General features: G+C 40.5%; 2 protein-coding genes across 5 annotated transcripts in view; one reads left to right on the forward strand and one right to left on the reverse strand.

Annotated features, from left to right (window-relative positions):
* Nucleotides 1-6964, forward strand: lpar2a (lysophosphatidic acid receptor 2a). 2 transcript variants are annotated; one of them, XM_026352009.1, is made up of 5 exons: nucleotides 1-72; nucleotides 398-507; nucleotides 2218-2970; nucleotides 3303-3565; nucleotides 6863-6964. In XM_026352009.1, exons 3-5 carry the CDS (start codon nucleotides 2220-2222, stop codon nucleotides 6950-6952), a joined length of 1104 nt encoding a protein of 367 aa, XP_026207794.1. In that variant the 5' UTR covers nucleotides 1-72; nucleotides 398-507; nucleotides 2218-2219; the 3' UTR covers nucleotides 6953-6964. The 2 variants fall into 2 exon arrangements, with proteins under 2 accessions (XP_026207794.1, XP_026207803.1); XM_026352018.1 differs by lacking the exon at nucleotides 6863-6964 and adding an exon at nucleotides 3986-4262 and having other exon boundaries at nucleotides 8-507.
* pbx4 (pre-B-cell leukemia transcription factor 4) overlaps nucleotides 4300-23983 on the reverse strand; it is a 25709-nt gene continuing 6025 nt past the window's right edge. For 2 of the 3 annotated variants that reach the window (XM_026351966.1, XM_026351975.1), the window contains 6 exons: nucleotides 13076-13320; nucleotides 11755-11945; nucleotides 11440-11575; nucleotides 10998-11154; nucleotides 8492-8578; nucleotides 4300-7596 (listed from right to left, as the gene is read on the reverse strand). In XM_026351966.1, coding sequence (XP_026207751.1) covers nucleotides 8535-8578; nucleotides 10998-11154; nucleotides 11440-11575; nucleotides 11755-11945; nucleotides 13076-13320 — 773 coding nt within the window. In that variant the 3' untranslated portion in view covers nucleotides 4300-7596; nucleotides 8492-8534. Of the gene's footprint in view, nucleotides 7597-8491; nucleotides 8579-9530; nucleotides 9635-10997; nucleotides 11155-11439; nucleotides 11576-11754; nucleotides 11946-13075; nucleotides 13321-23983 lie in introns of all 3 variants that reach the window. The other variant, XM_026351984.1, reaches the window with a different exon arrangement.

Raw genomic sequence — 23983 nt, forward strand, 5'->3', positions numbered from 1 at the left:
TAAATTCCCAGCGGCCGGACGTGAGAAACTTCCGGTAAATACTTTGAATCCGAGAAAAGCTGATTTCAACCGGTGAGTGTGTTTGGTAAATTCAGATAATAACGCTGCTGTACGCATGAAAAAAAAAGGGCTTTTAAAAATCTAAATAGAGCGTCCTAATTATCAGTGTTGACATCTGCTTTATAGCCGGTGAAGAAGTAGAATTTGAACTCGTCCAGACGTGTGTGGTGCCTTCAGGTGCCCCTCCCCTGTTACTGGGAGTTACTACTAAAGTTTCTTTTTTTTTTTTACGCATCAAATTTGATTAAAATGTGGAGCGGGGTTTAGTCTTTGCAAGGAGAAAAAAAAAACAGAGAAACCCTGTCCGTGTGTGTGTGTGTCTTTGCTGACATTTCAGGCTGCAGCCCTACCTGCCTGTCAGGTCCAGGTGACTTGGAGACTCAGAGGCCGCATGGCCGCAGTGAAGTGAGCCGCTCGGACCCAGTGGGAGAGACTCTGAGAGCCGAGGTAGGATTACAACAAGTCAAATGCTACTGCTGTGCAAAACTACTTTAAAAAGAAAACATCTGCAGAAATACCTTTACGTGGCTTATTAATGCCTGTTGTTTGCTCCAGAAAGAAGAAAAGACTTGTGCTCAGTTGTTTCTGGCGTGTTTTCTCTTTCTTAACGTTAACAGGCCCAGATTTACGCAATATGTTTGTTGCTTTGTTACTTTCATTATCTCACATCTGTGGTTTGTTGTTGGTGTCTTGTGGATTTTTTTTTTTTTTTTTTTTTTACTTCTGGTTTGTTAAAACAATCAGAGCAATGTAAAATCGTCCACTTTGATTTTTGAGACTTTGTGAAGGACATTTAATAGAAAACATCATTTTACAGGATCAGTGTTGGTCTGTAGTGTTTTAAACCACTGAGGTTCATCTGTGCAGTGACCACACTGTTGCTGAGTAAAAGCACCAGGTCACTGTGTTAAAATAGATTCATTAGAGCTAACACGACACATCTTATTATAGCGTCTAGTTAGTAAAAACACGATCTGTGAGAGGCACAGCTGAAACAATGAGTCCTTTGCATGGTGAATGTGAAATGGAGAAACAATACAGCACTGTCCATTACAGCCTGTTGTTAAATATCTTCAACCATTCAACCAGTGACACCATTGCTGTAGATTTGCATTAGGTTTGAACGGTGGATTTAAAATGAAGCAATCAAGATGTCATTAAAGTGCAGACTTTCAACTCGGAAGTATTCGAGCTAGTCTTAGGATTTACAACTATTTTTATACACACTTCCCCATTTTCAGCAGCTCATAGGTCTTTGGACACTTGATGACAGGTGGTTTCATGGCCAGGTGTGTCCCTCATTAGTCCATGATAAATTAAGCTGATAAAAGATCTGGAGCTGGATCTAATAATGGAATTCAAACTTGCTAGTTGTTCACTGCAACACTCATGAGGTCTAAAGAGGAGCGAAGGAGTTCATCGTTAGGCTGAAAAGAAAGAACAAAAACTAAATATGCCCAAGAGGGACAGTGTGCAAATCAAGGTGAAAAGGATCTTTTCACAACATAAAGGCAAGAACAGTCTTGAGGAAGTAGTTGTGTCAGTGCCAGAAAACATCTAAACAAAAAGTCTGACTGACAAGATCTAGAGTAAGATTATCTGGACTGATGAAACCAAGATTAACCTGTACCAGTATGATGGGAAGAGAAACGTGTGGAGTGTTAGAGACGGCTTATGATCCAAAACATGCATCATCTGTCAAATGTGCAGTGCTACAGGATGGACATGTATTGTTGTCAGTGGAACCAGGTGGTTCACTGGTGTTTACTGAAAACCTGACAGCCGATAAAAGAATCAGGATATATTCTGAAGTGTGTAGAGCTACACTCTATACTCTTTATACTCTAAACTGAAGATGCTTAATAACCCAAACCAAACAGCAGCTAGAGTTTCTCAAAGCAAAGAAGATGAGATATTCTTCACTGGTCAAGTCACCTCATCTCAACCCAACAGAGCTTTTCCTTTACTGAAGACTGAAACCAGAAAGACCCACAAACAAGCAGCAGCTGAAGTCCGCTGCAGTAAATCAAATGCTTTGATTAAAGTCTACTCTAGTGACATTTTATTTCCTTCATTTTAAATCTGCTGTGGATATTTTATGTAGGCTATATAAAATTACTAAATCTGGACATGACTGTATCTGTTTTGCGTCTGCAGCGATGGCCATGGACAGCAATTGGTCAAACAGCTGCCACTACGACCACAATGTGACTTTTTTCTACAACCTGGTGGCGAAGAAGATCAATGTGGTATGGACGCCGCGGGACATTTTGGTGATCGGACTGGGCCTGACGGTGTCTGTCATTGTAATGCTGGCCAACCTGATGGTGATGGTGGCTATCTTTGTGAACCGCCGCTTCCACTTCCCCATCTACTATCTCCTGGGCAACATGGCTGCAGCAGACTTGTTTGCAGGTATCGCCTATGCTAACCTGATGCTGAACACGGGCCCCCGGACCAGTTCACTCACTAAGGAGCAGTGGTACATTCGCGGGGCTCTGATTGACATCAGCCTGACGGCATCTGTGGCCAACCTGCTCGCTGTTGCCATGGAGCGCCATCAGACCATCTTTACCATGCAGCTTCACAGCAAGATGACCAAGCGGCGAGTGGTGCTGTTGATTATTGGCATCTGGGCTGTAGGCATCATCATGGGCTTGGTGCCCTCACTATTTTGGAACTGCGAGTGCGACTTGAGCGACTGCTCCACTGTTGCTCCGCTCTACAGCCGTCGCTTCCTCATTTTTTGGGCAGTTCTCAACCTGCTGACTTTCTTCATCATGATGGCTATGTACACCCGTATCTTTATCTATGTAAGATACCAGAGCCAGCTCGCCTCTCAGCACACGTCAGAGATGTGGCACAGCCAGGCGGTCATCAACCTCATGAAAATCATCTCCATAGTACTGGGTGAGTAACTATTTGTGTGTAGCAATGCACTACTGGGTCAGAGGTGAACTTTGTATAGTTTGGTTTGTAAGCAACCACAAAATTACAAGACTGACTCACTCTGAAGAAACATCTGCGCTGCACAGACTTCTTTTTATTATTGTGTCTTATTGCAGGCAGGGTCAAAGGTTGTAAGAAATTTCCACTTCTTTAATTGCTCAGGTGACTCATTTCTGGATATTAGGCAACCAGAGTGCAAATATTTCCTAACAGATTACAGCAGGTGTCATATCACGTCATTTAGGTTTATTGATGTAGTTTTCGTTCCCCATTAACAACCTAACTCTCTGCAGGTGCCTTTGTAATTTGCTGGACCCCCGGCCTGGTGACGCTCTTGTTGGACGGGCTGCTGGGTGCAGCTAGCCATGCCAACGACTACGAGAAGTATTGTTTGGTGTTTGCCGAGTGCAACTCTCTGGTCAATCCTATCATCTATTCCCTGAGGGACGATGAGATGCGGAGGACGTTCAAGTGTATCCTGTGCTGTCTGTGTGGAAGAGGTGCTGACCCACAGAGGGACGCTCCATCTCTTGAGATTGACTCACCGTTGCCGGAGGTACGCTTCCATTTAAGTAGATATTAAACGTTTCTGGACTTGTCAGGTTTCAGTGGTGCTTACATTGTTTATTATGTAACGTCAGGTTTTTTGACTTCTCACATTCCCTCTCAGTAAGTCATGCAGGTTTTCACCTAACGCTCCAATGTACTTGCTGTTTGTCCAATCTAAGCCATCATCAAGTAAGATGATACGGTTTCTGGCACTGGGTGAAAAAAGGAACCAGTTTCTGCTCTCGGTTTCTTTTAGAAACAGGTGTAGGACATAAGAGATTACTTTTCCACATGCATCTAGGGAAAACTGCATCCAAATATTATATTTTCTTTTAGTCATATTAGAAAATTAGCTCGTAAATAAATTTTCCCTTTGTTGAAAATCAAAATGTCTCCTCGTCACACTGAGAAAACAATTTTGTTACAGGAAGGTAGAAGAAAGTCCGAAGATCAGGCCTTGTGTTTGGACACCGACAACAAAGAAGACAGTTGGACAGTGCCAGGGGTGTGATGGCTGTAGGCCTGCAGTCCCAAAACTGACTAATCGAATCAGGACACATTGTATTTTTGTATATTTTTTTGTTTTTGTTTTTTTTTTCCTGGCTCGACATCAGCCAGTCTACCTCCTTTTCAATGTTTGCATTTCTGAATTAAGTTGAACAGAAACAATGTAGTGTTCTATTAAAAACCTGAAAACAATCTCATCCGTGAAGCTGAAAGATTCACATATTAATCATCAGATGGTGCAATCTCTCCTTTTATTACATTTGACTATCACAAGAGCATTTGTGACAAATTATAAAATGAAACACTCCTAAAATCTGAAATCAAATACTGAGGGGGAAAAAAAAAAAAATCACACTAAATCATTTTATTGATTTTCTAATAAGAACACTACAATTTGTCATATTCTTCGTTTTGTTTTTCTCTTTCTAGAACAATTCTAAAGTTGAGGTATAAAAGGAGTTCATACAGACTCACAAGTCTGAAAACAGTGGGGTTATATACAAGAGAAATGGAAAGACGGAGGTAGAGAGAGGGGTAAATACAAGGGAAAGAGGGGAGATACAAATATACTAATAAAAACAAAAATCAAAAGGGCTTACAAAGCTATTTGGTGCTGTGGAAGTCATTTAGTCACTTACAGAATCCAAATGAGATTTGAAAATGATCAAAAGTACTGAATAAAATATTTTTCTGTATGATTATCAGAAATAAAGTATCTGTTGTATCCAAAGGTACTGCTTTTATATCATCGTGGTATTTTGCATTTAAAAATCTAATAGGATAAACTTTGTCCTACATTGAGAAACGTCTACTATAGCAGATGTGGTTAGGTGTTTAGGGAAGTGACTGTAACTGCGTGTGGGAAATGCATCAACTGAAGAGCATCAAAACAAGGTCCGTACTAAACACAGAAATGTCTACCAACGCATGTCGGTCGTGGAGCCTCAGTTGTTATCAGTTATCTTTCCACAGCACCAAATGTTCCACCTGTAAACCCTGCATTGCCACCCAGTTATGTAACAAAATATCTAAATAATATTGAAAATTGATAGTTATGACACAAAAGGACAAATAAAACTGCCATCTCAACCAAATCAAGTCAAAGTTTATAAAAGAAAAAAAAAGAAATACTGAAACATTACACAAACTGTACAGTGACATCCATTACAACAGGTAGAAAAAGGGGGGGGGGGCATTATAATTTGGTGTGACGACAACGTTATTCATAAGATACAGTCGTATGAACTGCAATGAGTAACAAAACAGGTAATTAAATGTGGGATATCACGTGTGACGGGGTCACAAGCTCAAGTTTTGTTCTGTAACATATGGTTCAACAAAGTCTAGGCTGACACTTAAATCTTCATAAGGCTTTACCTTACTATCAAAATGCTTTGTTATTCACATAACGGTTAATGTATAAAATAGTTCCAAAGAATGAAAATCCCCAAAACACTGCAGGTTTGTCTTAAACACAAGTTAAAACTTTTACTACACCCAGTGCTGCCTCTTTTTTTTTTTCTTTTTTTGTAACAGAAGAGAGAGAGAAGCCCTTGCCCAATTGGCCGTTACACTAGAAACAAAACAGTTGGGGTTATACTATAAGGTGTTAAAGGATGGGTACGGGGGACAGCATACTTTCTATGGTCACAATCAAATTACACGTGTGATGCAATCCTCGATCCACCCACCCTCTTTCCGTGAAGCCCCAGAACAAACCCCCCACCAAAAAAATAAAATAAAAACAATTTTAAAAAAAGAATCCAAGTAACTTGAGGCATGACAATACCACACAGAGACACAGATACAAATGTAATTCCCTCCTCCCCTCAAACTGAAAAGGTGGCTGTGCACCAACTTTATAGACGCAGAGTAGCATTATTACATTGCTGAAGGTGGTATTTTTGGTTTGGTACAACAGAAGGTTGTAGTGTGTTGCCTCGGGCTCACAAGCTTAAATGTTTCAAGGTGGGGAGGAGATCTCAGGTCTGTCGTAGGCTGGTGGAAGCACCCAGTCTGTATAATGCTTACAATGGTCAGAGGGCACCAGCCAGTTTGACTAAAACATCCCAAGAACACTGTACACGCGCCCATTCAGAGACACACACACGCACGCACACATCATAGTAATACATGATGCACTTTTTCCTTTTTGGTCTGACTGTAATAATTATACCCTTTATCTTTTGTTAATAAAAACAAAGCTAAAAACTTGGAAGGTTAAATGAAAACAATATCACGCCTAGAAGTCCTACATGCATGGAAGACAGTCACATTTCTAAATTCATGTCACGTTTGTCCCAATAACACATCGATGCCCCACAAACTTTCCACCCTTCTCCTAACGTCACTTAGATGCTTTATGGAGCTCATTTTTGGTGGTGGCTGGTGCATTCTTGGTGAAACAGCATTAGAAAATAGCCTACAATAAAATAAACTAGTGGACAGAAAGCAAGAAGTAAAGTCTACAAGCCATCTACCAACACCCTCTATTGGTTAGCAACAAAAAGGGCTAATAGTTACATCCACTCAACCAAAGATATTCTCCTCTCTCTGCCCTTTCCTCCTCTTCTCACCAGCCCTATTATCATCTGTCCTGCCTGGTTTAGAACAGTGATCCCCTTAACTACCCTTTTACAGGTAGAGACACCCATAACAAGGATGCTAACTTGTGCTTGACACATCTTTTATGTCAGCTTTCTATGAAAACGACTGAAAAGTTGGGAGTGTGTTATGAAAGGGAGCTGCATGCACCTTTTGTGCATATTCAAATTATTCACTTTGAAATCTCCAACAGAATGAAACATCAAGCTATAACGACTGGAAGATACAACAGCGTCTTGTGTTGAGTTGGCAGAGGGTGATCTCGGAGGAACGCATGTGTTGACAACTACTGGGGCAGCACTTTGGTACGAGCAAGGTGAGCAGAGCTCCCTGGTGATCCGTATCAACAGTTTGGCTGTCAAATGCCAAGGCTTCATGAGATACAGGCAATCACACACAGTTTTCCAAAGCAAAGGGTCAAGTGCAGAGGTCAACAGCACATAGTCAAGCTGTGTGAGTACTGTGTGAAGTAACGTGCATATACACATAATGTACAGACATCATGATCATCTACACAGCTTGGTCAGTGGTTTTCAAAAAGTCCTTGATAGTGAAGACGTTTCCTGTTTGTCTCAGCGTCAGAAAGCTCCATCCCTCTTTCATTCTGAACTACAGAGCTTCGAGCGTTGAAGTGGAGCTGTGGGGCAGAGGGAGAATTCCTCCCAACCTTTGTTTGGCTGTCCTGTGTTCCAGCACAGTGTGTGTTTATGAAATGCAAATGCAGCCCGGTGTGGCTGTCTAGTTGAGAGACAAGGGAAGATTGAAAAATGGGTACAGAGGATGGTAGTCAGAGCAGACTGCAGTGGGAATAAAGTGATGGCAGGGAGAACCACCAGATCAGTTGGAGGTGTCTGAGTGGACACTGCCAGGAGGACCAGAAGGGGAGGTGACCAAGGGGGGGTTGGTGGTGTCCTGCCAGCTGTTAGCCTGTAAACAGATGAGAAGAGAGTGTTGTGCATGAAGAGGGGGATTGTAATTATTTGTACTTACTAACCAAACAATGTAGTCTCAAAAATTCTGTTACATTGCAAACAAAATTCTTGCTTCAGTTTGATAAAACATGAAAGCTGCTTCTTCACTGTAGCCTAATAGGCTGGTTTGGGGTGAACTGCACCTTCAGGCGGGCAGTGTCAAAAAGCTGCAGTCACAAAGTCAAAGAAACACGTTAATGAACACTAACCTTTCTATTCACCTTGTAGGCAAACTCCAGTAATTGCTGTTTTAATGTCATTCTTTTGTATGTTAGGGTAGTGTTTTAAAATGATGTAATATGGCACAACGATGCTGTATTACATCACCTCAATCTAGGATGCTTTGATGCAATTCAGAAGAGAAATCAATAATAATAAAGATAGGGGAGAGGGAAGCAGAAAACAAAGTAATAGTGTTTATTAATCATCTGGCAGATATATAAACTTAACATCCGATGAAGTATTATTCATGTTCCTGTTAATATAAAACAGCTTATAAAATAAGCTGAGCCTTATCTGGACATCTATGTTAAAGATTTAAATGCTGTTAATTTCAATATGCAGAGAGCGCTGGTGGCATAATGATTCATACACGTGCCGTATAACCACAACGTCCTGCCTTTGAGTCTGGCCTTTGTTGCATGTTCCTCTCCCCCTCTCTCTCTTTCCCCATGTTGGCCGTCTACTGTCAAACGATCAAATCAAGACTCAGAAAGCCTCCAAAAAGTCTAAAATCCCTTAAAGACAAAAAGCAAACTGTGCAGAACATGTATCCGCATTTCCTCATGGAAATTAATGTGAATGTTTGCCTGTCTCCCTTTTTCCCCCCCTCCATGTAAAGTGGTACTCACATCCAGGCGATGAGGGGTGTAGAGGCCACTACCCGACAGCTCCTCATAGCCGCCCGTCAGGTGTGTAGCACGGTGCAGGGTATCCACCTATCAGAGACAAAACACATTCACAAACTTAAGTGTAAAAAGCAGACAAGTGAACAAATCCTTAACCAGATACTGTTTTTTTTTTACTGTACAACCACATGCAGAACAGGGGAGAATAACATCCACAAATCTCTACTGCACGCATCAGAACCAGCGAGTAGTACTAATGGCTGCACTCAACATTGTGTTCACCCATCAGTTCCATAACACCCATATTAAACCACTTCTGCTCTAAATGAAATGAAAGACTGCAACTGAGGCAAAACGGCATCTTGGTATCGTTTGTTATACAGTAGATGGTGCTTAACAGCAGAAGTCTGTGGATCCCTCCAGAACAACAAAACAACAACAACATGTACATCTGTTAACAAAAAGGAATCACAACGACAGTCTAAGTTTTTCTCTTGGTCTACACACATGAAGGGTCGAATACATGGAGATATGACATGAAGGGACATTTGGAAGGGACAGTAAAAAAGACAGGAAGCTGAATGAAGGGTGGGAGGTGCAGGACCTAAGGAGGAGCAACTGACCAGCGGTTTAGACTTAAAGTTTATCCCCAGCCATGATTTGTTGAAATATTCCAGCTCTGTCTTGCACATACAAGAGTACTGAGGTTGTCTGTGATGCCCCAAAAATGATATAGAGATTCTGCACTGAGGTTGACCATTGCTGAAGAAATACATATGGATAGGGACAACTGTATATGTAGTGTATATAATTATAGAGGGGAATGCAAAAACACCATTTTAAATAGCCATAAACAAAGTGTTCGCTTTGTGTGATTCTCTGCACAGTGTAAAGAAAGGCCAGTTTGTGCTGGGTAAAGTCAGGACGGGATTTGAGGAGAGGTCAGGGGCAAAAGGTGCTAGACTAAGGGTAGGTATCCAAGGAATCTGGGTGGCTGGGTTAACAGCATTGAGACCAACTCTACAGCTGCCTCAGTGCATACCTGGGGCTGCAGAGAGGAGGTGATGTTGAGACCCTCCCCGTTGAGGGAACGCAGGCCGAGGTAGGCGTCGCCTGTGTGAGACAAACTGTATGACCCCGGTGACCCTGTAGGCAATATATATAGCCAATATCCAATCAGCCCCACTGCAGTGCCATGGGGTCAAAAGGTCAAGACTGGTGATGAACGTTGACAAGATGATGTAAATTCTAATAACCTGCTTCATTATGGAGAGCACGGTTTTCAGCAGCTGAACTGGTCAGTTTACACAAGACCTCATTGAGACAGGAAGCTATTTTCTGATAGTACGATTCGTTGCTTGCTCGGTGCAGTTTACCCACATTTGAATCCCTCTCCACATCAGAAAAATCTTGTAGTAATATTTTAATTTATTTAATGTCAAAAGGTGGTGGTTTGTGGTGTACAGTTGTATGTCTTGTGGTTTAAAGGCTTTAACATGATAAAATATGCAGCATTACCAGTTTTTTCTATGAATTTTGACTGGTAGCCAAAAATGACTGTCTCCTTATTTTGACAATATAATCTGTCGCTGGCAGCTTCATGTCTTGCTTATGCACTCTAAAAGTCATGTGCAATCACATGTTTTGAAGTGGAACTGAGCAAATGAACCAAAGAGTATTATACCATACCCAGTCCATTGGCTTCTGTTGTAAATTAGGGTTACTATATAGTTATTAGCCATAAAGACTAAATAAGACTAAGTACTAAACAGACATATGCAAATTCCATCAAAGGCAAACTCATAATGAAATAAATTGAAGACAGAAAACATGAAAATAAAAAGTACTGATAACATTAACTGATATGAATCAGTTCCAAGCTGTAAAAGATGTGTTACATAAGCAACACACTGATTGTTACACAGTTATACAAAGATTAAAATGTTTGTTGTCAGATGTGCAAAGGCTGCTTTCTCTACACAAACCAAACAAGTTTAACAACCTTATGTCTTACACATTAGTGATGTAATACTCATGGGAATGCAGCTTCAAACAATGGTTGAGAAGTACTATACAGTCACATGTTGTTCTTGTACACGTGGTCTAAAGTTGTTAATACTGCAATTTCACTCCTCTTAGTTAGACTTAAAAACTTTTATTTGATGTCACTGTTGAAATGACAAGTTATAAAGCCAGAATGTAAAAGACTATGTCAAGGTTTCTGATTACGTACAGTTGCATATTTTGTTGGCTTAAGATGCTTTACAAATGATGTCATGCAAAAATACACCTTATAATTTCACACTACACTGAACACCCTGTAGTGAAGCCGGCTGACTGCACATTTTTGGACTACATGGGTTTTCCTTTAAACAACAGTTAACATACAGTTTTGGTGTGGTTCAGTCATGTTAAGTTGTGTTTGAGAATGCAAGTGTAAGCCGAGGAACTGAAGCCTGTTACTGAGAAGTGGTGGGATTGTGGGTAGATGAGGTAGAGCATGTAGTACCTGAGTTGGGCGTTGCCGGAGAGTTGGCCTGGCTAGCCTGCGCCGACACATTGGCAGCATCCACCGCTGTTTTAACTGCGTACAGGTTTGCCTCCTCCTGGAACTTACCAATGTTCTTCTTGTAGCGTATTCTCTTGTTGCCAAACCAATTAGAGACCTGAGGGACAGATGGACGTCAGACATTCGAGTGTAGTGTTTATTTTGCACACTAAGCTAAGAAAAATAAGGAAAATTCAATCTGCTGGTGGATTGCTGTTATTTTCTGTTATATTTTACCAACATAGAAACACGTAGGCTAATTGAAGTCTTTAAAAAAAAAAAAAAAAACGGATCTTGAAACAGAGACAGCTTAACCTCGGTTTAGTAATGGAAATAACCACAGCTTCCTCAAAAACAGCTGTGTCCTTTTATTGTCTTCATAATAGCAGTGTTAGCAATTCACCTGAGACACAGTGATCCCACACTTTTTAGCCAGTTCCTCCTTAGCTTCCTCACTGGGGTAAGGGTTAGACAAGTGGGAGTAGAAATATTCGTTCAGCACCTCTGTAGCTTGCTTGTTGAAGTTACGCCTCTTACGTCTGACAAACAGAAACAAGAGATAATGACCAACGTGTTTGGAATGTACATGTCTGACAAAAACAAAGTCAAGATGCTCAGATTACTTCAGACCTCAAGAAAACAAGCAACCATCTCACACACACACACACACAGAAACAGATGGTGAAAACACCAGCCAGACACACACAGACAGACAGACCTGGCGTCAAGGAAGCGTGATCGCAGAATCATGACGGCCTCGCAGGTGCTCTGTTTGAGCTGCATCTGAATGGAGCTGAATTTGCGGTGGATGATGGCCACCATGCGCTCAATCTCCTTGGGTGAGATGGGCCGTGTGCGAGACTGCTCTCTCAGCAGGTTCATTACATGGTTGGTGAACTCACTGCAGGCCTGGATCGTTGAGAGAGAGAGAGAGAGAGAGAGAGAGGAGTTGAATGCACTTGTAAAAACATAGCCCATAGCACAAATCCAGTGCCACAACATGAGGATATGTAGGCCTTAGCAATCTTACTCCTATGTTAATAAGCTGTCTTTACTAATATTAGGATATTTAGCTTGTGACTTACAAGTGGCTTATGAGCCATTAAACATGCCCCACAGTAGTATCTCTTAAACTTGCATCTATCAGCGAAACACTAGGAAAGGGTGGCTAATAACATGAGGAGCAACGAGCGTATGGAGCGAGATAATGCAAGTATGATACATGAGTGTTTTCCCATCTATTCTTATATGTAGTCAGTATTTAACTTTTTGTAGAAAGTATGTTAACCTTTGCAATCCAGACTCGTTAAACAGCCAGTAGAGTGAGATAATCACATCTAAATGTTTTTGAGAAAGGCTTGTTCTTCTACCCAATCAGAGAATTTCAATTACTTCACAGCCTTGCTTGTATTCCAAGCATCCCTGCAGTTACAGCTTCTGATTGACACAGGTAATCAGCAGTGTGTAGAGTCAAGCTAGAAAACAAGCAGGGCAGTGGCTCTCAAGGACCACAGTTAGCCACTCCTGTTTTAGGTCATTCTCAAGATCATTCTCATTTATTGTAATTTCATAATAACTGCTGGAACCACTGGTATATGAGTATGACAAAGTTCACCAGAGCAGGTAGGGGGCCAACCAAGTGGAGTATGAAGGTTTTTTAAGTAAACAACAATGAAGAACAACAGAAATCTAAATTTCAGCAACATTCATCAGGAAGTTGTGCAAATTATTTACTGACTGTTAAAGCTGAAGTGACCTGGTTAAGTCTTCGTTTTAATAATATCTGCATATTCTCATATGCCTGAGGCATGTGGTTACCCATCCCCATACAAGGTTTAATTCCAAACACCACAACAATTAATGCTATAATTAAAATCCCTCAAGACATGGAAATAGAAATCTTATAGTGCTTCACAGCTGTAAGTAAAGACTTTGAGTCACACTATAACAATTAAGTTTTGTTCTTAGAAAAGTTTTTCAGTGTAACTGATGAGACTGTTATCAGTATATTCAAACATTTGGGTCTGCTCAGCACACACCTGCTCATACTTCTCTAGCTCAGAATGATATATCTGGCGGATTTGGGCGAGCTTTGCTCTATAGTCAGAGTGTTCAATGCTGCTGTCGGTAGGTGAGCCCCCTGCTGCTGCTGCAGCTGCAGCAGCTGCAGCCGATCCTCCACCCTTCTCCGGTCCTGACACGCCCTCCGCAAGCAGCATGTTGTCCAACCGCATGATCTGGGGATCTGGGGGGTCCTCCTCCTGCACACCTCGTATACTCAGCACTGGACAGGAGAAAAAGGTGAAATACAGGAGAGTTAAGACAGGAAGATTGGTTGTTATCTTATTAGAAAAAACAGTTTATGTTTGTATTCCCAAATATTGTGGCTTTGGCAGACAAACAAAAATGGGGAACAACACAGGGCTGAAAATAGATTGAACCTGTTGGTTAAAAAGTTTTTGAAAACTAACAGCCCACACATTTCCCTTCAAGGAAAAGGCAAATATTGTGGGATTTTATGGGTGCATAGGAAAATGCTTTATCACTGCTAAAATTCAAAGAAGTGCATCCCTGTCAAAACCTAGTCAGTTTCTCCCCTGAGTCATTGCTCTGAGTGCCTGGCTGAATTCTCAATGAGCCTGAACTTCCTGTTTATCAACAGCAGAGGGCAGTGTGGTCCCTCTGTGGCAAGCTGCCAGAGATAGGGCATGAGGCATGGGACCAGTAATGGGAGTGCATGTGCTGTCACTATGAGCCCCAGTGGCCATAAGTATAGTTATCAGTTGCAGCTCTCCACCACTGTATTATACCAGGACCTCTGTCAGCCTGCAGCCATGCTCTCATCTCTCTCTTTCACACATACACACTCACTAACAAATACCACAGTTACTACAAAGTTTTAAGTACAGGGAACCATCTTTTCTCAAGCTTTTAATAATCCTTTTTCTTTCACCCCTTTCGCTCCCCAATTATTAAACTGCACTATTCCAACATTCAAATGTTATTTACTAATAGTTTGTGTGTTTTGTAAAAGGTATTAATTATATATAAAACCATATAAACAATACATGGTTATTACAGCATTAATAGATGAAAATTAAAATGAATATAAATGAAAAATTCCAGTTCAAAGTCGCCTTGCAAATATTTAACTTTCATTGCATTTATTATTTAAGTGATGTTTAGTGCTAATTACAAAAAGGCAAAACTGAAAACCATTAGAGTTGAATAGAAACTTGTTTAATAGATTAGACCAAGCAATAAATAAATGATTTTGAACAGTTTACTCTGGACTACATGATACTAAAATGTATCTTTAGAAGCAGCCCTACAACACCTCTTCACTTACAGGGAGGAAAAATATTACAAAAATTATACAGTAGTATTAGAGTAAGTACAATAGTACTCAAGCATGGCAGCATAATGCCACACTTCTACTGCAAAGTCAGAATACACTTTAGTCTATTGTAAAAAGCAGGATAATGTCGATAGAACGAGCAAAAATGTTAAGAAATGTTGGCTCAGGGTCACAAAGACACACACTTTTAAAAAAACACTTCCAGTACAGACACCAGATGTGATTCTCAAAGAGACAGATGCAAACAATAGAGATGGAAACAATAATAATCCTAGTGGAAACTGGGTAGCATTAACCACTTAAGGATTACATTGTTAGTCAAAGTTTGTCATCAAAGGTTAGGAGGTGAATTAACTGAGTGTTAGCACCGCTTTAATAATCGTACGGGTTTCAATGTTGTGAAAATTTCCCCACAGAGTCAAGCTGAAAAACATATTTGCAGCTGCGGAGTAGTCACAGCTAACAAATGAGTAGAACTGTACCGTAAGACTAACAGATGTGAAAGAAATGAGGACAAAAACAGTTTTGCTTAACGTTTCCAAGTGCTATGGAGCAGATGAGTTTGTGCTTTTTTTTTTTTTTTAAACTTCATTTGATAAATGAGTCTGTTCCACCATTTAAGGCCTCTTGTAGAAAAGTGTCCAACTTTCCCTCTTTCCTCCCCTTTTCTTCTTGTTCCTTCATGCCTGTTTCTTTCCCTTTGCTAAGTTCTCTTCTCTCTCCAAGGCACATTCCTGCTCTACTGCTCCCCCATCTCAGGGCTCAGGAATGCAGCAGACCCAGCCGCCTGAACTAATGACCCTGATTCGCCCATCTCTTTCCCTCCTTGTTTTCTTTTCCTTTTAGTCATTCACAAACAACCTCTGCACTTCTTAGCCAGATAACTAATAACTAGTTTACTGTCAAAAAGTTTGTACCTGTTGAATCCACGGTACATATGTTTTGGCGGCTTTGTCTACACTCTGGTGGTAGTTGAAGTTTTATACGTACTGAAAACATTTTGGCTAACAACTCTTCTTTTATGCTGCCACATGTTGGGGGACTACCTCCACTATCTATTCAGTGAGAAATATAACTGACCTACAGTGAGGAGGGCAACTGTGGCTCTTGAAGCTTCTCACCTCTCCCCCCTCCCTTTTGCCCCCACTACTCATTATGGCCCCCAGCTGTAGCCTAATGCCCTTACATTCCCCTAATTACTCCAATTAAGCCGTGATTACCCACAATTGCACTCATGCACAGTCTAGTGGCCTAGTAGTATTACAGCAGCTGTTGAGATGAGTTAAGATACTACATAGAAAAGAACCACACGAAGGAGACGCGTGAAAAAATGAATCTAACCTTGAGACTCCTAAAAACACAATTATGCAACACCAAAAAAAACAAAAAAAAAAAAAACCACAAACAATATAAACCTACAGGGTTTTTTCTCAATTTCCTTTTGATCAGTTCACTCCTTACATTGCTTCTGGGCTGGTTCTGTTAGTGGGAGGCCACAGACTGCTATAAGTAAGGATACTTAAATTCGCTTGTTTTCAAACAAGGAAAACAGCTTAAGACTGCATCCATGGCTCTTCGAAATCATACCATTATGCACACCATAGCTGGGCTGTGTGGCATTGAGAGACAGAGTGAGCAACACATACTATGAAATATTCAGGGTATCCAGCTGGGCTTTCACTGCATACATAATCATTCTCATTTCTGCACAGCCAATGTGGAAATAGTGTGCTGTACAGAGACACAACACACAATATATGAAGTGGAGCAGGTAAGGGTGAAAAACATAACCAGTAGTGTAGTGCTGTATATTAACTGTAATACCTTCCACACATAGGGATAGATAAGACTTAAACGCAGTCACTATATCATTGCTCAGCTCAAAGCACAAGCTTTATCCTTGTCTGTCTTTTCCCTCGCTAGCATCCCCCTTTTCACTCTGTCTCCCCCAACACACATCCCCTCCCCCCTCCCTCTCAGAGCCCCCACCCTCTCTCTCTCCACCTCCCCCAGTGCCTCCCCCCCTCTGTTCTCCATTTCAGTCGAGTTCTCCATGTGAGCCGCAATCCCTCATGCTGTCAGCCCCCCCTCTCCCTCTCTCTGTAGACAGACAGGATTAGCATTTTAATTGCATCAGCTCCCTTGGGTATTCTCAGCCTTTCACTGGGAGAGAGCAAGGAAGCGGTAGAGAGAGAAGGATAGAGAAGGAAAAAAGGGGAAAAAAGGTAAGGAGAGAGAGGCTAGAAGGAGAACCAAGGAGAATTGAAAAAAGGAGTCACAGGAGAAGATATGTATGTGAGCGAGCAAGAGACAGAGAGGGAGGCTACAGGAATATACAGAATCCAGAGTACAGACGTGCCAGAGAGCGCAAGCCAGAAAAAGAGAAAACATAGGGCTGTGAAAACACCAGTTTTTCCTTTCAGACAGAGACTTCAGATAAAGAAAATGGGCTATAGAAAGATGGTTTTCACTGTGAAAATGTGCTATATGAATATGCAAATTCACCTCACAAAAACGGCACAAATAAATCTCTACTGCAGCTGGAGAGAAGTGAAACCAGGTATAAAAAATAAAACTGTTTGCAAGATATACAATAGCACCTGGGTGATACAAATGCACCCAGGGAAAATAAGAACTGTTGCGAGTATCTATATTAAACTACTTTTTCACCGTTTTATCTGAAAAGATTTTTACCATTAACATCAAATAAAAGTGGTGAATAAACTCCTGAGCCACACATGACACAGGGGATGGTTGTGGAGAACCCACCAAGGTGGATTTGGTCTCCAGCAGAGTAGAAGGTTGATAAAACCCAAGTCTGACCTTTTATTCTTCTTAAATGTCTTGTTCGATTAATTTAACTTCAACTTTGCACACAAAAAAAAACAAAACACTGATTAGTAACATGAGAGAAAATAGACAACAGTTTTAAAATCGGTGACCTGCTTTATGTCCAGTTATGCTCATATCACAAGTAGCTCTCTTTAGCACATAGCGTGGACAGGGCCTTATTACCTTAACAGTCTTTGTTACAAAATCATATTTTGTAAAAATTGACCAATATCAGCTTTTATGAACAAGTTCCCCTGCACATGTTGCATTTTGATTTACAGTGTCACTTCAGTAAAATATTGATGTGCAAAAAGGGCAATGGGTGAATATATTTCTGCCTTTGGCAACTAAATAATTTCCCTGATGGGTTTTTTCCCCCAAATGAAAATGATATTTTAACAAAAAATTATGTACAATATTCCTCTAAAGGGGTATTTTTTGCAGAGTACAGTCAACTTAATGAGCCCAATCCATATGTCTATTCCTACTTTAAGCAGCTCACGCTAATCAGCATCTGTTTTGGTACTTCACCAGAGTCCTGTTGCACGCAGCCCCCCACTCTAACAGAAACACACACACACACACACACACACACACACACTTGAGAGGTAAGTATTCATAGTAAACACAACATGGTCTGATTAAAGTGTGAATTGGAGAACTCGCACCTTGGGCAAACAAAATTTCAGTGCAACACATCATTAATCAGCCCTTAATTAACTAAAGAGTGAGGCTTGGACACTCGAGCAATGACTACGTGTATCCTCTTTGAATGGTCATACACAAACAGTGTCACACACACAAACACTAATGGGGGAAAGATCAATTTGTTTTGTCACTTAATCAGATAATAAAAGAGCTAGAATATAATTTTTCTGTTGCTTATTTATAGTTTTGGCACATTAAAAATAACTCTACATTAAAAATTCTTCCCTGGTAGCCATTAAAACTTAAATCCCCTGAAATGCAGCTGACCGTGTTGCTACTTTGTGTTCTTTCATAGGTAACACGATACGCTTGTGACCACAACATTTAGCTTCAGTCGCTAAACATGGGCAGGCCAACCTAGCCCGTTACTACTCTAATGTCAACCTAACACATTTTCTGCATGCTTCTGAGGAATTTGTCCTTTATCTCCATTCCCGCTTTGAGTTGCAGGGTCACTGAGATAGCATGGACAACATTTAACAAACAGACCCCAATTTGAAGTGAGGACACTTATTTGCTCACAGCTTGTGTCCAACAGCCATCTGACAAAACATTATTCAATTCAGATCTTACTGCCAGCCTAACTAGTTGGACTAGATTTTGGTAAAGGATAAGACACGCTTGTGCTGAAAAAAGCAATGATTTAGAAAAAAAAAAAGAATATATTAAAAACTGCTGAACACCTGTGACTACATCTCTGCCATAAAGATCTTATTCTAGTACGGTTCTACACAAAGAGAAAAATGGAGACATTGAATAAAGAATTTGAAATGTCACGGGAGGAAGAGGAGAATGACGAAGAGCACCTAAGCAGGAGGCTTGTTAGAGCACTGCTAGGATCTTCCCCCAGTCAACTCTCATCAGGCCAGCTGCCTCCTGTGCTCATTAGCACAGACTCTTAAGGAGCTCCTAAAGACTTTGTGAAAAATGAACGCTCATTTGAGAGGTCGTTAATTTGCACTGTTATGCAAATTAGGTGGCAATTAAGCGATAGATCAGAAGAGCAGTGCCCATTTATAACAAGTGAACAAGCATTATGACACAGTCAGATGGTGCCAGAGAGAACTAAGGCTACATGGTTTGTCTGCTTGGTCTGATGAACCATCTTAGTAACGAATAAAAATAACGGAGCCTATTATATGTAAGACTGGTCCGAATGACAATTTACCAGTGGTTTTGCCAAAAGATATCCTTAACTACCTAAATACATATAATATGTATGCACATTAGTGAGTACACATTACATACTGATAACAACACAGAAAATCACTCTCACATAATATCCTTAATCTAGATTAGCCAACAAAACTACATCAATCCATTCATCTACACTGCTGAGGAGCATACAAGCCTTAAAAAGGACCATCAGCTTCCCAGTATCTGTAATAACCCATTACATACTGCTAACCTTGGAGTGGGTATTATACCCCCACCAGCCCCTCCTTCTGAAACCCCTGATGTTTCCATCTCTCCCTCGCATTTATGACATGGTGTGAAATATACAAACATACTGTCTGGGACAGCAATGTGTACAACTGCAGAGGGGTGGAAGGCTCCCATCAATTGTAATTAATCTTTAATTAGTCAGGATTAGGTGCTAGGCTCCGACACTCTCCCACCCCACCACCACCAAACTAACGCAATCCAGCTGAGACCATATTTACATATCTTTAATTAAAGAGACGCTGGCTTCCTTTAAGAGCAAAGCCTAAAAGCTGTGTGAGAGACATAGACATGCTGAGAGGGAGGGCAGATGAGATGAAGAGATAGGAGTCCACCCTGTGGGTGATCTTCAACCAGCATTGATGGGTCACTAAGAATTTCTTTGTTGCTTAGTATTTTGAACATTAGTTGGGAATTTGCGTATCCAAAGCAAAACATAAGCATCCAAAGCACGACACCTTTTCTGTCATGTCACTCTGGCCAATTAAATTCCCAAAGAGTCTGTCACTACAAAGTATGTGAGTCCATCTAGTGAGTTGCTGAGTTTTATTTCCTGCCCTTTTAATTTAGTAGATAATTCCAGTGAAATGTGAAGCAAATGTAAAAAACTTTCAGTTTTTTCATTTTAGTTTTTGCTTTTTTTTTTTTTTTTTTTTTTTTTAAAAAAACCAGCCCCATCACTAATTTCAGCTATTAAGCAATTGGTTACAAAAGCTTGATCAAACCTGAATCCAAAATATAGGCATCACCTGTATTCTTAACCAATAAAAAAATATACAGGCAAACTAAATCAGACAAGAAAAACCTAGAGAGAGCATTTGTCCTAATCTAGCCATGCAAACAAGTAACTGTGTTGTTAATGATTATCAAGTATTAATAACTCTTAAACCCAGTCATCTATATCCAACCACTCTGATCCACTCTGAGTGACAGCACAGCAAAATAATTGTCCTTGGTGAATCAGGGCCAAATTCATATTGCAGCAGGTTTAAAGGTGAACAATCCCACTGAGCTTTAACCAAGTCACACCAGGCAGCAGTTTCCCTTGTCAATATACAGAAACCCAGTTCCTACAGGAATAATACCACATGGGGATATCAGTTGGCCCACACACCATTAGGTCGAGGCTGAAGGTTGGGGTTCTCTGGCTCCCCAGTTTGAGTTGGGAGTGGGAGGTGGTGGTGTGTCTGTCAGGGCCAGGGGTCTGTGTGATATTAGCCGTCTGCCAATCTGGCTTGGGGAATGGACACCAAGTAATTACTCCTGCTCTTACTGCCTCATCAATCTCCCTGTATCGCTCTTGCACCCCACCCCCCCTCAACACTCACTATCTTTTTTTTTATTCTTCTCTGCAAAAGAGCTGGGAAGAGAAAAAGCGATTGAGTGGCAGGACACCAGAACACACAACAGATTCCCCTGAAAAAAAAAGATGAGACAATCTGCACAGTGTAAATATAAAACAGTCCGTTTAAATATATAATCTGGGGATTTAAAAAAGTTGATGTCACTGTTGTTTTAGACCCTATTGATAGTAAAACAAAAATTTGTTAGCTTCAGAGACACTATTTTTATCTTGTTACTGCTTTTGGCTTAAAAGGCAATGTATGCTTTCCCTCATAAAAATATAATAAAAACCTCCCACAGGTTTCTAACAACTCATAAAATTTTATGGTTCTGTTCCAAATTGGCCTCTTTGAAACGTAATAATAATTAAGTTGCTTTAATAAGGCTTGTTATTCAATAGACTCTGTGTACTGTAGTCATATTGGTGGAATACAAACATCTAAACCAATCAGTGGATGCTCAAAAGTGTTTTTCCCAATCTCTGCCGAGTGATGTTCTGTTGTCTACCTTCATGCACCACCTCTAAAATATAAATGGTTAAAATGAGATTTCCAAAAGTCAAGTGTTTGTTTTGGCTGTGAATAAACAAAAATCAACTATGTGTGACTTTTAATTGTGTTTCTTTGACTTTGTTTTTACGACTACAATCACACTGTGACTCAAATAACACATAATTGAGGCCATTTGGTTGGTCAAATAGAATTAAAATGCATACTGATAACTTGAGTACAGGTGAGGTGATAAATAATTTGATTAAGGAACTTGCGTGGTCTGAATAAACATTACAACACAAACAGTTTAATAGTTTGGTTATTGTCGGAAGGTTTGTCAGGATAAAACTAAATAATATAATCAATTCAGATAAATATTCCAGAAACACAAAAGGCTGTACTATGGGTGTGTTGCTACTGGTCACAGAATAGATAATATATGAACCACTGAAGACTTATTAAAGGCCAAGATGCTGCAATTAGATTTATTCACCTTTGACATAGTAATAAACTATGGCAAGTCAACACAGCCATACTTTCATATAGCTTAATTCATAAAACTTAATTCTGACAGAAATTGAACTAGGCCATACAATGGCGAATTCACTAGATAATATACACTTATTCTAACTGTGTGACAACATAGTAGAAATCTTGCATATGTTAGTTATGATGGCTTATTTATTCTAAATAATCATCATTACTAAAAGGGAGAAACTTATCTATTAAATGTGACCAGAAGTAACAGTGAAAGAACAAGCCACAGTGGAATTCATGGAGTTTGCGAAATCTCAACATTCATCCATCTTGTCAAAACATTAATAGGATGTGATGATGGGTTGTCACCTAACTGCTTTGCCAACATACTAGTTGCTGCTGGCTCTGCTGGCAGGCATTGACTGAGAATTTGGTGGTTAGAAAAATAAGATACCGACATCCAGCGTTAGACTGTTATCACAGTCAAATTAAACAAACATTACAGACTTGAGCTTAATTTTCAACCTATTAGTTAACTCATTACTTGACAAATCATGCAATGTATGTGCTTTAAAAAATAAATTAATTAAAAGAAATCCCCAATCAGCTCAAAATGCAGAGAGAGAATGGTAAGGGCTGTGGCAGAGGCAGACAGCAAATAACCAATGCCCCAGACACACTACTAGGATACTGACATAAGTAGGCACCCAACAGAGCAATCAGCTGGCTCAGGTTAACATCACACTGGCTACAGGCCATTAGGATGTCCTTGTTGTTAAACCCTCACTGTTGGGATACATGGGCCATATGAATGGTGATACATGCATATCTTAAGAAAACTGCCAACAATAAGATCCCACACAGAGTCAGCCAGTCTCAAATACAATGCTATCCAGTATACCGCTATTTCTACACAACCAACTACCAGCATTATCCCACAGAGCTGTTTATCAGACAGTTTATCAAGATGAGTTGCAAGTGTTGGGGTGTGAACTTTTGCAAGTGAAGAGGAGGAGGGAGAGTCTCATAATGTCTTTGTCCTCTTCACGTTAAAAAAATAAACTATATGCATGCATATATACATACAACTGTGGACAAATGCCTCAAACATGCCCAAACTAAATGAAAAACTTCTGAGAGTAACTGCAGTGGCTTGTGAGAGATTTTGGCATAAGCTGTCCCATTGCACCAAGAGCTATTTTTACAGCAAATACCCATGAGAGCGAGGGAGAACAGAACTGAGTTAAAGCAAAGCCACTGGCTCTCAACTTTGATCATTCTCTACGTCTTTTCAAGCACTTTAATTTATTTTCTTTTTTTTTTTTTTTAAATGTATCTTTAATAAAGAATTAACAAGAATCACGTTTCATGCAGATGGAGGTCATGTTTAATGTGAGAGCTCAGGACAACACAGGCACTGTTGTAAAATGGGGGTGTCTTGGGGTGGAGACAGTGTGTGTTGGTGGGGTTACTGGCATTTGCGCAGAACATTTCCTTTACAATGAAAACAATCTAACCAACTGCAGCACTCAAAGGAATTCACCTCCCATCCCCCACATCCCACCTCCCCTCCTCCACCACAACCATTACATTACCATATCAAAGCCCCGAGTTCAGAGCAAGTCTTCTCTTTCAAGAATGGGAATGAGGCATAGGGAAAGAGGGGGAGAGGACAAGACCGAGGTAGCAGGAGTAGACCCAAGACCGAGTTTGCTTTTATCCCTGTACGGTGTGTGTGTGTGTATGCGAGACGGAAAGTATATGGGGTGTGCCAACACAAGTGCATGTTTGTTAGTGGAAAAAAAAAAAGACTGCAGAAAATCTGAGGAGATACTAGAGGACTACTGATTGGGTCTTCCACAAGCTGCACTGTGGAAGTCAATTCACATTCCAGAGGCACATAATGGGGCCTGCAGGGGGTCTGATGGAGTAGCACAGAAATGCCAAAGCAGGTACACAGTGCTATTAGGAGGGCAATGTGTGGCAGATGACCAGCAGAGTACAAGCAAAGCCAAAAATCTCTGTATTTTATGGCTGACGTGTTTACCTCAGGCATGAGTCTATTGTTAACCTTTCTCCATGTTTATTATCTGTTTTTCTGCTCAGCTTACTGTACGAATACTCCCAGGCACCCTCTCTAGTTTGCTGAGAGACTAAACGTGAAAATCAAAGTGAATGGCATTAGGGTAAATAAGACCACCGGTTGCCTGGGAAACAGTGTACCCTGCCCCACTCACTCAAGCCTAGCCTTTACTTTTCTCCAATCACTGGAGAGCAATAATACATTATTGACA

The sequence above is a fragment of the Anabas testudineus genome, chromosome 8 (genome assembly GCF_900324465.2).
Source record: "Anabas testudineus chromosome 8, fAnaTes1.2, whole genome shotgun sequence".
NCBI classification, from domain to species: domain Eukaryota; kingdom Metazoa; phylum Chordata; class Actinopteri; order Anabantiformes; family Anabantidae; genus Anabas; species Anabas testudineus.

Excerpts from the sequence above, each read along its gene's own strand:
- lpar2a (XM_026352009.1), top strand. The coding sequence starts at position 2,220 with ATGGCCATGGACAGCAATTGGTCAAACAGCTGCCACTACGACCACAAT. Across the intron at positions 2,971-3,302 it reads AATCATCTCCATAGTACTGG|GTGCCTTTGTAATTTGCTGG; the intron begins GTGAGTAACTAT and ends AACTCTCTGCAG. Across the intron at positions 3,566-6,862 it reads TTGACTCACCGTTGCCGGAG|AATGAAACATCAAGCTATAA; the intron begins GTACGCTTCCAT and ends AATCTCCAACAG.